The following is a 16,805-nucleotide window of genomic DNA, read 5'->3' on the forward strand; positions in this document are numbered from 1 at the left end:
CCTGACCTACGTAGACGAGGATTCAAATCTGGTGTTTTGTCCTATGCAAGTGAAAGATCTTATCTTAGCTTTGTCCCATGAAGAAAAGATTAAGGGAACACAGATGAAAAATTAAAAATATATATATGAAAATGGCAATTTGTTAGCCAACAAGCTTAAAATAATCTCCATTACAGCATTGATTTGGGTTGTCACACATGCAGCTAGTGTAAATAGGTATAGCGTGACAATGCAAATAACAAACCTTAATCTTCTTGTCTACTACCAAATTCCACTTGCTCTCTCTGTACTAGTTGGGAGACTTTGATTTCAGATCACGAACAGTTGCCATAGATGCTCAGGGGTTTCAGTAAGGTTTTCAGTAGGAGGGTAACTGGTTCCAGTTTCACAGGCAGGTAAAACTTTTTAAACTTCTTTATGAGAAAAACTTTCCTTTAGATGGTCAAACCAGGCAGGCAAAATCATCCTCACAGCCGGTCAATTTGCTCGGTGCTCTGCCCTTAATGAAACCCCTGGATGCTCATTCTGAGAACTCTCCTTACTCATAACACTAAACATATAATAATAAGTTAGGAGAATTTATCTTTTAATCTTCACCTCTGTGCAAACTAACCTGAGCAATGCTTTCAAATTCTTCATGTCTCTTGAGCAGAGCTTCTGCCTTCACAAGTGACTTCCCAACACCCGTGTGCTTCAACAGAAATGTTTCCCCATGCTCTTCAATCCATTTTATCACCTGAAATATAATATTCATTATATTATTACAATTAAATAATTTCAGGAGGCACAGTGGCCTCATGCTGAGTACCCTTGACTCTAGATTGAGCGGTCCAGGTTCGAGCCCTGGCTGGAGACATCGTATTGCGTTTTTGGGCAAGACACTTTACTCTCATAGTGCCTCTCTCCACCCAGGTGTATAAATGGGTACTGGCGAATTAAGTGCTGGGGGTGACCCTGCGATGGAATAGCATCCCATCCAGGGGGGAGTAGAAATACATGTATTCCTAGTCGCTTAATGTTACAGGATAAGCTACGGCCTGTTGGGCCCCTTGTCTCGTATGCAGACTTTACATTACCTAATCAGGAAGCTTTTTATTCACTTATTTATTTATTCAATCATTTATTTATTTTATTTAATCACTTATTTATATAGCACTGACTACAGATTATATGTGGTGATACAATGAGTTTTTAGTGTTGTTGGCCAAAAAGATCTGACTAGCAATATCCATACTTGATCAAAATCAAGAACTGATCTGTACTTCAATTCTCCTTAAAATATCAATACTATGTAATATGTTACAAGAAAGTAAGCAGTGATCATATAGGAAAATAAAGTGGAAAGAAATAAAGCAGTAGTGAGAGTTTCTATGTTGGCACAGGGTTCCACAATGTCTTGTTTGAAAATGTAATTACATTGAAATTGCTTCCCATGACCTTCGCAAATGCTCTTACATCAGCTGGACAAATGACCCACTGAGGGACCTCCAAAGTGTTTTGTGTTAGTTCAGAACTTTGCCCGTACCCCCAACCACTTCAAATTAATCAAAATTACTAGTAATTCAAACCAACCAGTAACATAAGACCACATGCAAGGGTAAACATGCTGTTATGTTAATTGTACCAACCTAAAGCCAAAGTGCATCTGAATTACCAAAATGTATTTTCTACTTTTACTTTACTTTACTTTTAACATAGGGAGGCGCGGTGGCCTCATGGTTAGTGTGCTCATCTCCAGATTGAGCGGTCCGAGTTCGAGCCCTGCCCGGGGACATTGTGTTGTGTTCTTGGGCAAGACACTTTACTCTCAAAGTGCCTCTCTCCACCCAGGTTTATAAATGGGTACCGGCAAACTTAATGCTGGGGGTAACCCTGCGATGGACTAGCATCCCATCCAGGGGGGAGTAGAAATACTCCTAGTTGCTTCATGCTACAGAAACCGGGATAAGTTCCGGCCTGATGGGCCACTTGACTCGCATGCAGACTTTACCTTTTTCTTTTCACTTTTAACTTAGCATTACTGTTATTATTTTTTGAATAAGCACTGATAAACAATAACTGCTCTTTTTGTAATATTGCATTGTGGGGTTCAAGCCTTCCTGTTTTACTCCCACTACCGGATATCTAATAAAGTAATAAAACAGAAATATAACTACAACTTTGAACTTGAATCTAAATCCTCTTATAATGGTGCAAAATTCTCAGGGTTTGAAATCTGAGGTGATTGTAACATCAAGAATAAAGCTAAGTATTCCTTCTCTTGCAGTGATAAATTTTCTCTTTACCATAGATTCTCAAACTTAAACATTCTGAAAACCCAATCCATTCATTAACATATTAACTTAAGAGACCAAATAGAGGTTGCTGATAACTGTTCCTGTGTCTTCTAACAAATAAAGATAATTTATTTAAAAATATATAACTACAATTTAGATGGCATGACAACAAAGAAACATCATTGATATTTTACAGGTTTCAGTGAGAGCAACTGCACTAATGTTTAGAAACACCAGATATATCAATATCAGAATACAATAATTCCACAACAACTCCTCTGCAGTTTAAAATATTTTTCTAGCATACAGTAAGTTTAGATATCAGACCAGATATTCATTCAAATGACAAAACTCTGTGGCACAAGACCTCTGGAAATATCAAGAATGAAAGCTGTGTGTTTGTTTATATTTCAATTCTGCAAAGAATTGTAAACAAAGTAATGGATATCATGTGTTCCACAAAACAAAAAGTAAAAACAGCTTATACCACTGTACTTCATAAATAAAAATATATGCATAAACATTTAAGAAGAAAATGGAAAACTCATTTGAAATAGAATATAACAGCAATCGAACATTGCTATATACATTTTGTAATTTTGTATACATATTTACTAACTTGTAAACACTTAATTTACAAGAGGAAAAATTTCCTAAAGAGGAGTTTGCCTGTACATGGAGGATTGGGATGACGTTGAGCCAAGCGATTGAAAAAGAAATATAATTTAAATTTCCAAATTGTATAATTTAAATGGAAGCTATTTTGTCATGCAGTCAATTTTCTTCAAGATACAAGACATTTTGAGCATGAAAATGTGAACAAATGTTATAAGTTACAAATTCCCGTTGAAGTTTTTATGTTAAAAAATCTTCTTGAGTTTTGTTAAACACTGAAACACACAATGAACTGTCCCTTACATGACAATCTTATAAAATAAATGATTAGTAATTTTTGTATGTTATGACAGTAAATGCCCCTACAGATTCTGCCAGGCCTCAGGATACACTCTGTCTTCAAGTAACAATAAAAAAAGAAAACAGAAATACAGCTGATGTGTTATTAAAAGAGTACCTACCATTTTCAGTGACATGTTAGTGACTATATGTAGATTTTTTGTTCCATTTCATTTCAGTCTTCTCTTTGTTGTTTTACAAATAATTCTTCCTAAATTGTAATTCTCAAACCCTCATCAATCTTCCAGTATGGAAACCAGGTGTTTTCCAAACAAAAATATTATTTCTAAAGACAAAACCACTCTTGTTCAACACATTTGCTGTCAATTTATGATATAACATTATTTTTCAGTTTTATTTTGGGTCATTTCAAGAGCTTGGGGGTGATTTTAATATTTGCAAATACAGTTAGAAATAAAGCATATTAAAATTTAAAGACATTTTCCCAAAACACCTGCTTTATGACACAGGCAAATATACAACTCCCACTCTCCTCCTGGGTTTTACTCCAATTACGATTCATCCTTTAACTGGAAGAAATTTCCTTTTCAATTTGGCAAAATTGACAAAACTAATGAAAAGAATTCAATTTACACCAAGAAACTGCAAGGAACCAATCACTTGAAATACACATAAGAAAAACTCACTAAGATAGCTTAATAAAACAATACAGTCACTAAACAATGGAACTTAGCTGTCACATGTCTTGTGTGTGCTGTCAACCACACAAAGACTGTAATTTACATAGCAGACCAAACTGTGAATAAATTAGCATACATTGAAAACTTTCTACAATGTGCCATGTCCATTACTCAACACCTGTTGAATAAAAGAATAAGCCGGATTTCAAGTGGAGTCTGCTTTCCCTGTCTGCCAATTTTGTTTGGCTTAAAATCAAGGGCTGCTTCCTACAGTAAACTCATGAGTTTTAAATGAAAAACACTCTCCAGAGCATGAGGAAACTACAATTAGAAAATACAACTGGTTTGGCATCTCACAAAAGTGAAACACACATTTGTAAACAGACACAAACAAAAACATTCTACTGGGAACAAATTGTCACCCTTTAAAGTGATGTCTTTGAATTGGGAAATCTACAAGGAAAAGGTTTAACCCAAGACTGGAAAATTTGACCGTGAGGTTAGTGAATAACCTAAGGCAAAATTACTCTAACAATAACACAGCAAATCAACTGAAGGAATATATTAAATAGTTAGGCCAGTCAAAGGAAGCTGACATCCAGTGTACATGTAAAATATATTTTTAGTTTCCTCCACAAATATCGCACAGGGAAAAAAAATGCAGCTTTAAGCACTGGTTCTGTGATCCATACCTTATACCATAAATAATTATTTTCTGTTAATAATTTCTTGTACAAATGATATTGTGGTGATATTTTACCCCAAAGAGACATGTACAACAGTGAATAACACAGAGCATACACACAGTAAAATGCTCACACATTAATGCTACCGTAAATAAAGTCAATACACTGAAATTGAAAAATACTGATGCTGGATCCAAGAAAGCAGAGAGTAGATTTTTATCTATATCACTCTCTTGTCTCTGGTGAATTTCAAAACAAAACATAAAACAATGAATATACATCAGAATATTCCTGTCATGCTATACTAAAGAAATATTAATTTCACTTTCATCTGCTCACTTCAACTTCCTTTAAAAATGTAAAATAAAAATTATTTTTCTTCTGATATCCATGTCCATGCAAAGCACTCTGCTTTTTGAAACCTGATTGCTTAAAATAAAACATGAATTTAAAATGATAAAATTATCACACTCTTCTATACATGCTTCACTACTGCTTTAGCTTCAAACTGAAGCACCAAATATCTCTCACCATTCTGCCTATCCAGTATCTATAGAGAAGTTCATTTGGGTGATCGTTGCGCAGAACAAGATCCAGCAATACCTCACACATTTAAACTGATAAAGCAGGGAGAAACTCCCAGTAACACAGGTGAAATTCATGTAAAGCAATCATTCTTTGCCACTTCTAATGCTTCCTTGTAAATGAAATAAAAAAGCTGGCATGTGATTGGTTCCTGTAGGCTTGGGCTGGGTAACAAATGGCTATTAATATTGTTGTCTGGAAGGAAAATTTCACTGAATTACTAGTTCAGGTATAAAGAAAAGGCAAAAGGTAGTATTTCATAAGCTAATAAATTTTAATAAATTTTACACTTTCATAACAACGAACTGAGAATGCAATATAGTGGAAAATATGACACTCTTCACACCTCTAGACCAAAATGAAAATACTAACTCCAATTGAAAACAAGCTTTTGAATAATTTACCACCAATAATCTTATAAATCTGATATTAGCATCGTAAGTAACCAAAGAGAAATTCAAAAAGAGTAACATTCATATGAAAATGTACAAAAAACTACCTGAGTTGCTTGTTATTCAAAAGGAAACATACAAGAAGGCAAAAGAATTAAAGAAAAAATAATTGTCTTGTTGTTGTCAGTATTTTTCACAGAATCCAACAGGTGAAAACACAAGTTATATTACCAGAGAAGGTAAACAAAATATTCCTTACAAGGAGTAGGTAAAGTGTAGGCAAAAAACACTGACACCTCTAGGGAAGAGTTTAATGTATAGTCAATTTAATACATGTAAGCTTATCAAAGAAAGGAAATAAGAAAGTAAACAAATTCTTATTTGCTTTGCACAGGAAATATTAATATCATACTGAGACATTTAAGCAAAGACTTGATCAAAAACAAAATTATATCAAGAACAACAGAATTTTCAGTTAACATTTGGCAAGAGAAGCTGGTAACAAAATGACAGAAGCACTCCACAAGTTGTTTATAGGCCATTGTTAGCTGAATAATGAACTTTTGTAGCTAATATAAGTGGCTCTATTATTGAGAAAGTTTTATTATTTTTACAGATTTTTTTATTAAAAAAGGTTCAATAAAAATCATTTGATGATATTTCAAGTTTATTAGCTGTAATCTGTAAACAGGATCTGTGCAATTCAAAACACACAAGTTTCATTAATTTGGCAAATGATCAGAGTGCATGCAAAATAAAAACATGACAAGAAAGATTGAAATCCTTCATTCATAAGAGAGAGCCAACAAAATGAATTACTCTCATTAACGCTAGTGATGGTAAGCTTTAGCAGCAATGCAAATAAACATGATGGTTACAAAAGGTTGCTTTTTGCAACCTGATATCTTTACTGTTTTTTAATCTTCTTTATTTTTTGAACAAAATTTTGATTAAGAATCTAATATACTGACAGTTAATATACATTTCAAGTTGATAAGCCATGAAGTTTGATTTACAAACAAACAGGATACCTATGATTCTTGAAAAAACAAAACATGTATTTTTAGTTAGATTTAATTTGAAGTGATTTATTACAGAGAACTAAAGGAAAACATGCAGTATCTCAATTTCTTACTACTCTCATATTGTGCTCAAAGTAATGAGATCTAAACTCAATCCAGCAAACAGGAGGCAAAAGATTGCCAAGTGAAATTAATATATGTCTACACAATCAAAAAGCAAGCAACTGCCTACACAATCAATGAATGCACTACAAACAGGCCATGTGTTGGGCCCATGATTCATAAGCCAGCATACACAGATAAAGCCCAAATGATCATTTAAACCTGACTACCCTTCAAAACAGAACACTTCAAATTTAGCACAATAAATATACCGTAAAACTACCGCTTATAAGTCCCTTCAGTTATAGGCCCATAGGTTTTTTTATTATCCTCAGAAGCTCCCTTCACCCCATGGATATAAGCCTCTCTGTTTATAAGCCCATCCAAACCCCTTATGAAGTTGTATAAGCCTGTGGCTTATAAGCGGCAGTTTACAGTACAGTCCTTGTATTATACCTGTGAGCTGTCTTGATCAAACATACACAGATGAAGGTACTCTTTAATTCTTGCTTTCCGTTTTTCCCACAACATTCCTAACTGTCTGTGGTGCTCGTGAACCTCCAGGTAAATATCCATAACATGAGATCCTGCTTCTTCAGAATATTCAGGATTTTTAAGAAACTGATTTTCCATGACCACAGGAGATTTTTGAAGTTCTGCTAAAAGAGCCTTGCTGTCTGTGCTGACAGTCTCAAATGCATCCTCGATCTCTTGCCTTAAGTCATTTAGATCAGTTAACAAATTTTCAACTGCTGCCACTTCTTTTACATCCAGATAGTCATTATTCTGTAGCTTGTCTTGCCAGAGCTTTACATTGTGAAGAAACTAAGAAATGAAATAAGCAAACCTGGTTACACTTGAGTTGAGGACACCACACATGCTTTTTACATAATTAACGCCAAACCAAAGATACTCTTTTGCAAAATTAGCACCAAACCACATAAATAAACAATAGCCTCCATTTGGGGCAGAAATTTGCACAGATATTTGTCTGCGGACATTATCTGTTCCAAGAAGCAAACAGTTTTCTGAAAGCAAAGCTCCAGGAAAACTGTGAACTTTGAGGAACAGATAATGTCCAAGGAGAAATATCTGAGCAGATTTTCGCACCAAATGGAGGCTATTGTGTTTATTATTCTTCAAATGTTTTTCGCAACACATGCAGTTTTGAAAATTGGGGAATATCACTCAGATATTCCCCAGTTTTAGCTGGGGAATATTCAGTCATGTGATGTATGTAGCTGGACCAATCGCACATGAGCGAAAATATTTGATGGATTATAATCATAGATGACACGTAATGTTAATAAAATAAATCAAGTGAGGTAAGCCTGAAAACAAAAAACTTCTCTAAGAAATTTCAGCTGTAAAAATCAGAGGAAGAGTATCATTAAACTGTACAAGTTTATCTATCCCTCTAAACCTGTGGGTAACTGACAACATATTGAATTTTAAACTGGACTTACAAAATTACAGCTTTAAAATGCTCTAAACACATACTGTCAGTTATTCTAACCAAAGTCCACTACCGTATTGATGACAAAAATTTTAACCCTAAAATGACCAAGATCTAATTTCTCACTACAAATCAATAAAACTAAGGTAAGGACTGTTTTTTTTTAAGGAAGGGGACAAGTCCTGCACAGCAAAAACTCCTGAACAAAATTGTGCAAGGGGAGCCATGGGGAAAAAATTGAGTAAGAGCTTAAGTTCTACTATCATTATTTTGGTATTGGATGTTAAAAAAATTCTTGCACAAACTATTGCCCACCAAAATGTATCATACACAACCTAAAGGCAAGAAAAAAAAATCATGCCCCAGAAGATTGCCCAACCCCAACCCCCCTCAAAAAATGCTGGTATATCCCTAAAGAGCAAAATGTTAGGGTTATTTACTTATCTCTTAGAGTCGCACATATAATTGTTTATTTTTTCAATGACGTGTCCCATTCAAAACTTTGCACTGAGGAAGAAAAGGGCTAAGCCCAAAACGTCTGCTATATATAATTGAGTTTATTTTGGCACTAAATTATTACTATTCATAACTTTTGAACTGTTTACACTGTGCAACACAGCCACAGATCCTTTTGGATTACCGATATCTATTCAAAGATTGTCTGTTTAGACAGTGGGACAAATTGGTGTCTGCCACCTTCATTTTCCTGATGTTTTTTTTTTGTTGTTGTTGTTGCAATTTTCTGGGAAATTTACAAATTTAAGCACGAAATACTTGAACTCATGAATATTCCAATCAATAATCAGACCTATTTTAGGTTGTTGTCAGACAAGAGATCGCTTTTGCTCAAGTCAGGTTGGTATCTACATGTGTCTTACCTCCTCACTGTGCTTGTGATAGGCAACAGAACGTGCTAACAAACAACTCCGCTGATTTATGTTCATATCAAATGACTTCCACTCGCGACTGACAGCCTGTGCTAGAGCTTCGATTCGGTCAGATTCATAATGCACAGCCTCACTTAGTTTATCTGCCACTTCTAGCACACGGCTGATGTTGGTGTAAACACTCTGAAACCAAAAAAAAAAAAGGTTAATAACAACATGGCAAAGGAGCACTTCTGCACAAAATGTTACCTAAAACAACTGTGTGTCTCTATATCCCAAGAGAATATGCTGTTGTAACATGGCGAGAATCACCTGGTGATTTTTTTACAGGAAGTCAATTGTCTGAGCATAAAATTATCGGTATGATAAATATTATTGATAACCTCTCTAAAGGCTTCCAAACTTTCATACACAAACATCTGTGCAACCACTCTGCAGACAACTTAGTTTCATTTCCCGATTCTAATTTAGTTTTCCATAGGATAAGGCATGGCAAAACCAAGAATTAACTGAAATTTTCTCTAGAAGCAATTGCACTGTGGATCTGCACTTAATCTGATCCATTGTACTTAGATGTTCCATTTGCCATAAAGGATAAATGGTAGTCAAAAATAACATACATTTTAAAGATACATAAGACCAATATCTGCATCGATTGTTTTGTTATTGTCTGCAGAACTTGTAAACACTGGCAGCTCCTTTCTAAATTTAAGGCATTTGAATTCTAAAAATAGCCTTAAGCACCAAAGCAAAGAAGGATGCAAATAACCTACATCTCTATGTTATCCGCACATTTATCAATTTCCTGACGTCTAATCAATTAATGTTATACAAGGCATGAAACAAACTTTGTCAAAAGGTATCAAGATTGATCAATTATCACAGTTAAGTATTTGTCCCAGAGATAGTATGTGTGCACTTTCCAAATCTATGAAATTGCCCTAACATATCATGGTATTATACTGAAGAAGGAATTCATTACGGCCACTTAATTCTGCAGCTGTATGCTAATAATAATGTGAAATGCTTTTCTGCTAGTCTTAAAATACTTTTCTAACACGATAAGGAATCCCCTCAGGTAGGCAACCACTTAATGGCCAGTTTCCAACTATCACTTCTAAGATTAGCCATCAACATCAAAGAAATTGTTAACATACAGTGTAAAGCAAAACTTTTATCAGTAAATCTGCTGATGTGTATAAACAAACTTAAGTAAAAGTACAATATGTGTATTCATGAATGTTTTACATACACACGTTGTCTAAAACACAAGCTTGGAATTATAATGTAAAAAAAAAGGTGCCTTAAGAGGATATCACAAGGTTATCCTTATGTAAAAGCCTCTCTATCTTTATTTGGTTGATAACTTTGTCACCGGTACACAGAACACAAGGCATTCTGGACCACTCTTGTCCATTGCATTCCAGATAAGGATGGGCATGTATTTTCTCCCTACAATATCTATACATTGTCAGGCAGACAGGTGGAGAGAATAAAGAAATTCATCGTGCAAGAGATATTCTCCCGATGTAATACCAAATTCTCAAAACCAAGAAACCAGTTAGTAAGGACACTTCATAATTTTAGCTTAGAGCGTGAAAAAGACACTACAACTTACATGTAATACAATGTAGGAGCTACACTGTGAGGTCCTGTGAGATGATTCTTTGATATTTTAAGGACTCAGCTGCAGCATACATTGTATTTTGGATTTCAAACCTGACGTTTATTTTCCAGTAAATCGATTGGTGCTGAATGGAGGAAAATACATATTTCAGGGCTTTTGTTTCACAAAAATTCCCTCAGAAGATTCCTTTTCAGTCAGTATCACATGCATTTGTTTTGTCTACAATCTCTCTTAGTCTTAATTAGTGATCACAAAACAAGCCTGCATTACCACTGACCCATTTGTCATTATCGCACTGGGAATGCACAATTGTGTGTACCTACAGTTAATTTACACTTTTCCTGTCCGATTAATTTGAATATGTGGATGAGAATTTCATGTGTGATATTCGAGTAAAAACTATTGACAGTACTTCCATGTGGTGCTGTTTTCTGTACTGTACAAGGTGGTGTGTCTGTGGATGAAACCCTAGTGTGTGACCATTCAAATGAAAGCTATTGAGCAGTCCTTTCATGTGGTACTGTTTATTATGCTGTACAAGGTGGTTCTAACTTTTAAGTCCCTGGATCAAACCCAAGTGTGTGACCATTCAAATGAATGTCATTGAGCAGTTCTTCCATGTGGTACTGTTTGTTATGTGGTATGAGGCAGTGTTAGGTTTTAAGCCTGCAAGATGAAAACCTAGCTTGTGACCATTCAAATGCCTGATGTCTCAGTGTTTTGGAAAATTTAAACATTTTTTTCCCAATTTTGATTTTTGGCGCTCTCGACAAAATCATTCTTACTCCTGTATTCCTAATGACATTTCTACTTGACAAAAGTTCTGGAAGTGATACATGTCTATAAGATAGGTCTTGGGCCTTATGCAGTAGTAAACAATTCATTTCCTATCCAAGGCTAGCAGTAAATGTTTTTTGTCATGGTACAGCTGATCACAAAACAATAGAGAGATTTTACTTGCTGGTTAGAGATTAATCTTCTTAATAAAACTGTCTGCTCTTTGAATAATCTGGGCCAGAAAACTACAACTAGAGGGTAGAAGCTACTTTCAAATTAGTCGTATCATAGCATGGAGTATCTTCAGTTTTAAAATGCAAAAATTAATACCAACAAGGAATCTAATAGTTATGCTCAAGAGGCCGAATATTATTTTAAGTTTTACTTGCAGTAATTTGTAATCCTGAAGGAAATAATTTCTTGTATAAGCAATTAAAATTTGTTTTCAAGGGTCAACAGAACAAATGAAGTTGGCAGTAATAAACTTGAATTCACCTGTAAAACTGAGAATATTCTGTCTGATATATATGGTAATATACTCACTATGAAAACACAGGAAAACTAACAAAAAGCTACAACACAAACAAGGGTACTCTAAAGTAGTTTTGCTCTTTCCCTAGGAGCAAATTTCTAACTAAAGTTAATTTTTTTTCCCAACAAAAGTAGACATATATGAAGGTAGGAAGAAAGTAATAATGAAAACGTCTGGACAGACTCTGTTCAGAGAGGCAGATAAAATTAAATTTTCCTGGAAGATGGAAAAGATAACTCAAAATGAAACTCACCAACAATTTTCCTTCTGTCTGGGTAGAAAAGTTTTGGCAATATTTAAAGGTCAGTCAAAAATACTCTTCACAAGTTTATCAGCACGACAAGATCGGACTTGTCAGCCAAAATTTAAGTTTGTTATCATTGCATGACAGACCTCTAAATATTAGTATTCATAAAACCAAGGAAGATTCTCAGAACAAATCATGGCCCTGGCCAGCTGAGAGAGCTAGACAATGAATTACTATTATTTACAGCTGGGAAACAAAAGCAGTGTTAATAAAAACAATATTGCAAACCTCCAGGTAATGAAAATGCAGTCACGTTCTTGTGTAAATTAAAATATGCTATTATCTCAAGAAAAAGGATGAATTTTCATTGTCATTTAGCTGGTGGCACAGTTTATCTTCCTTTCAAAAAAGTGTCCTTCAATTTAGCTTTGACTCAAAGGAAAAAAAATTAATAAGCAAACATTTTCTTTCAATCTTTTGTAACACTTTCTAAATAAAATGATTTGTATAGCTTTTAGGAATACATTTATGATTCCAGACAATTCTATATATCTTAAAACTTCAAGCAAAAACATGTGAATCATTCTCACATTAAAATATAGCCAAGAATAATCATTCTTGACTGCTGAAATAAAATGCCATGATAATTTTTGACTTGAACAAATAACAGAACAAAATATTGTGATTATAATGACCTGCTGCAGCCGTGAGCATGAAATATCAGGCATAATAATAAAACTTGGTTGGGAAGAACATGCAGATAATTAAGCATGTGCACAGTTGTATATATTTGGAAGTCACAAAATAAAAATTCAATATTTTTTACAGGAATACAGTTACTTTTAAAAAAAACTAAACTGTTACAGGAATTAATAGTTAATATACTTAATTCCTAAATTTGCACAAATGATTACGGTGATGTTTCATAAAAGATATTTAACGGTAATTCAGTTGAAAAACTTAACGTAATTACTTGATTACTTGATTTCATCCAGTGCATTAGATAAAACCTTGACCATAAAAACACATTTTATAAATTCAAAGGGTAATTTAAATTGAACATGATGCAATACAGTGTATTCTATTGACAAATTTCTTGAATTCAACACAAGAGAATTTGTTTGCTTTCACACCACTGAATAAACCAAATTTCATAGTGGTAACAATCTGTGAAAAGACTGTTGACCTCATTTGACCATCAACTTAGCAAAATGGCCTCTGACTTTCTGGCAAATGTAGAATTTAGTCCCTCAAGAGGCCAACCTAAAAAAAATCAAAATCCAGGAGATCATCAATTTTACTTTCTCAACCCTCCAAAAAATGGTGTTAAAAGTATAGCTCAGCTGATTCAGCCACAAAAACATGTCCAATATTCCCAAAATTTTCCTTGAAAATGCCAAAAATTGGCCAAAATAGGTGCTTTCCTTCGAATCTGGAAGATTTAGTGACCCATATGGGAGACCGCAAGATTCAGTCTGTATGCGGGAAACTTATGCACTATCTGTGAGAGTTGGCACAGATGAGAGAGTCCCTCAAAAATATGCATCTTGCAGAAGTTTAGTCTAATTTCACAGGTCTCACCATTTCAAATTTTTTGACACACTATCTTGGAGTCTCCACTCCTTTTTGCAAGGGTAAGAATGTGTTGCACTAGTGGCCACAATAGAAGTCTCGGCATCTTGCAAAGTCTCAAATTCACCATTCATTACACTAGAATCAACCACTGCTTTTATGCCTGGGTAATTCTGTCATTGCACCACAGTCACTTGCTTTGTACTCTTAAACAATAATGTACATAAACTCTTTTGTCTTCATGAAGAAACCTTAATGTTTAATTTGTGCAATGACTGATCAAGCCTGATTTAAAAGACATGAGAGATAAACCTTAAAAAGCCAATTTCAACCATAAAATTCAACATTAATGGTTGATCAGAGGTAAACCAATAATTGGTTAAGATACTAGAGATTTCATGAAACAAGAGATACTGTACATAGATATTACCTAGATATAACTATTTTTGGAGAGAAGTATTCAAAGCTGTGTACCAGAGCAGGCATCACCACTGGTTTTCTCTGGAATCCCACTAAATCTCTATAATGATCCACATCCAGTTTCTCCTGACGATTTAAGTGTATCGTCAAGCAGAAAGGTAATGAGAATTTTAAAAAAATCAACAACCAGGAGATGCTACCGGTATTTTGATTAACCACCAACTTTTCAGAACTAACAGTTTAATGAAATGAGTGGTGACAGAATTGATGAACATTAACTCACAGCTTGATAAATTCTTAATTCAAATAAGACTTTGTGCAGTAAAGATCAGCATTTTTCATAGTTAATAAACGTGATAAAATACATTTGTACATGGCTAGTAGTGCACTGATAAAAATTTGATTAAATCCGAATTGAAATTTCCATCTGTGATAAGTTCTGTGACCTATAATTTAACAAAGACAAGGAGAATTGCAACAATGCGGAATCAAAACGTTGAAAAACATGAAAGTTCAAACTCAAGGGAACATCTAAAATGTAAGCAAAATATTGATTCCCGATGTGTCTGCCCATGCCTTGGCAAGGTAATACAAGGGGATGATGAAAGAAAGAAGTTATAAAGTATAATAACTGTAGAACAAGTGAAATTCTACAATACTGCTATTAATGAAAATATATATTGTGATATGAACATGACTCAATCACATAAAATACTTAATTTTCAAACATCAAAGGCAGCCTTGTACATGTAATTTTCCTCCTCTCTCAAGTGGACAACAAAAAGATATATCAATTGAAGGTAAAGCCCAATCTCATTTCTCAAAAATACTCATTCCCCCTTTATTTTGAATTCTATACTTGTCAGGCTAAAGCGATAATAATTAAGAACCCAACATTATTTAAGTTTGTTCATCTACATTATAATTCAGTTCCATCCCTGCTGACATGGTCTTTGCTGTTTCCCTGATGGTTCCTGTATTTATTGAGTACAGCTTGACAAGAAACAATCCATTATTTTTGTGCTTCGTGATAGACACTAGATGTATGCTTTTGAGCTTCTTGAAATCCTGTCTTACGTGTAACATCGAGGGTTGAATCTCAATTTAAAAGCAACAAACCCAGTGGTTTTTAAAAATTGTACAAGAAAATAGAATTCACACAGCATACATGTAATTTGTAAAAGAAATATATATATATATATACAGTATGTCAGCACGTGTAAAAATATCTGAAAAGACAGCCAGAAAAATCATGAAGTACACCTGTACAAAAGCAATCATAATCATGCATATCTGCCTAAACTAACTAGAGTTGTTTCGATCATGCTGGGAGAGTAACAAGAAAAGAGATCATAAAAATGTAAACAAACACAGAATATGTACAGTGATTAATAATTATAATGCTGCGACAGTTATTACTGAATCAAACCTGATAGCAAAGGCAAGGCTTTGAATACTATTTGGCGACAGAAATCTAGTAATAATACAGAAGGAGAGTTCTTAGTAGTTTAAGACTGATTTCAAGCTGATTCCAAAATCAGTGGTTGCTTTCACTGAAATAAGTACATGAACATGTAAGGAAGGCCAACATTTTAGCATCCAGTGTTCCAGGGGAAACTAAGATGATACAAGGCAAACATTTTACAAAAAAAGAGGAGGGAGACATGACTGTAACATAAAAGGATTTGACCTTCCATCTGCCTTTCAATGCCAAATATATTAAACATCAGTGCTTACAGTTATCAATAACAAGAGTACCCCCAAGATAGGTAAAAAACACAGATAAAAACATACCTGACAACGAGAATCACTACATGATAGCATAATAATTTAACAAAGAATATTGTGAAATACTCATGCTTATTTTAAAAGGAAACCAGACAGTCTGCCTGTCTGGCTTTTTTTGCTATAAGATAAAATTCATTTCAAGGTTGAAGAATTTGATCAGTAGGCTAAATGACAGTGTTCCATTATAATCAATTAGGCCTTTCACTTCTCGACAGCCAATTAACCAAAAAACCAAACTCTGGTGTCATGTTTACACTGTATCACCAATTAAGTTCACGTTCATTTGTATTGCTGAAAGTGTAATGTAAAGATCGCAATTTCATCGGCATATCGTCTTTCCAGTGAAGATCTTTATGTAGGTACATGTTTACTGTTGAACAATATATATGTTTCTCCCTCCATTGCCTGCAGAACCTTGAGCAAACAGACTTTAGAGTAATTTAATATACCCAGACAGGTGTTAGTTCATGATTAGTATTATGAATTTTCTGTATGAATTAGCATGAATTAATGCATAACATGTCTAAGGACATGTCACATACAAACTTGACTATGGCAAAAGTTGCCTCAGATGAACTGTATTAACATCAAAAGAAATTAACAGACAGGCATGTATGAAACAGATACAATTGCTAGAACTCTGAGAATGTAGCGCACTGAGATTGCAACAAAACATAGTCAATTACAACATTGTTGCCTGCTGTTTTAGAATATATTAAGTGTATGAAAATTCGGGAAAACATCTAGATAGGTCATATAGAAGATGTTCTGACTTGAACCAATTCATAAATAGAAATACTAAGCATACATTTTTCTAAATACACTGTGCTTGTCATTACAC

General features: G+C 34.3%; 1 protein-coding gene across 15 annotated transcripts in view; it reads right to left on the bottom strand.

Moving 5' to 3' along the window:
* LOC145469144 (kalirin-like) overlaps positions 1-16,805 on the bottom strand; it is a 108,589-nt gene that overhangs the window by 53,671 nt on the left and 38,113 nt on the right. For 14 of the 15 annotated variants that reach the window (XM_081452828.1, XM_081452827.1, XM_081452825.1 and 11 more), the window contains 3 exons: positions 8,993-9,184; positions 7,115-7,483; positions 614-736 (listed from right to left, as the gene is read on the bottom strand). In XM_081452828.1, the coding sequence (XP_081308954.1) occupies positions 614-736; positions 7,115-7,483; positions 8,993-9,184 (684 nt within the window). Of the gene's footprint in view, positions 1-613; positions 737-7,114; positions 7,484-8,992; positions 9,185-15,970; positions 16,071-16,805 lie in introns of those variants that run through there. The other variant, XM_081452832.1, reaches the window with a different exon arrangement.

This window comes from Orbicella franksi, chromosome 15, assembly GCF_964199315.1.
Source record: "Orbicella franksi chromosome 15, jaOrbFran1.1, whole genome shotgun sequence".
NCBI lineage: Eukaryota > Metazoa > Cnidaria > Anthozoa > Scleractinia > Merulinidae > Orbicella > Orbicella franksi.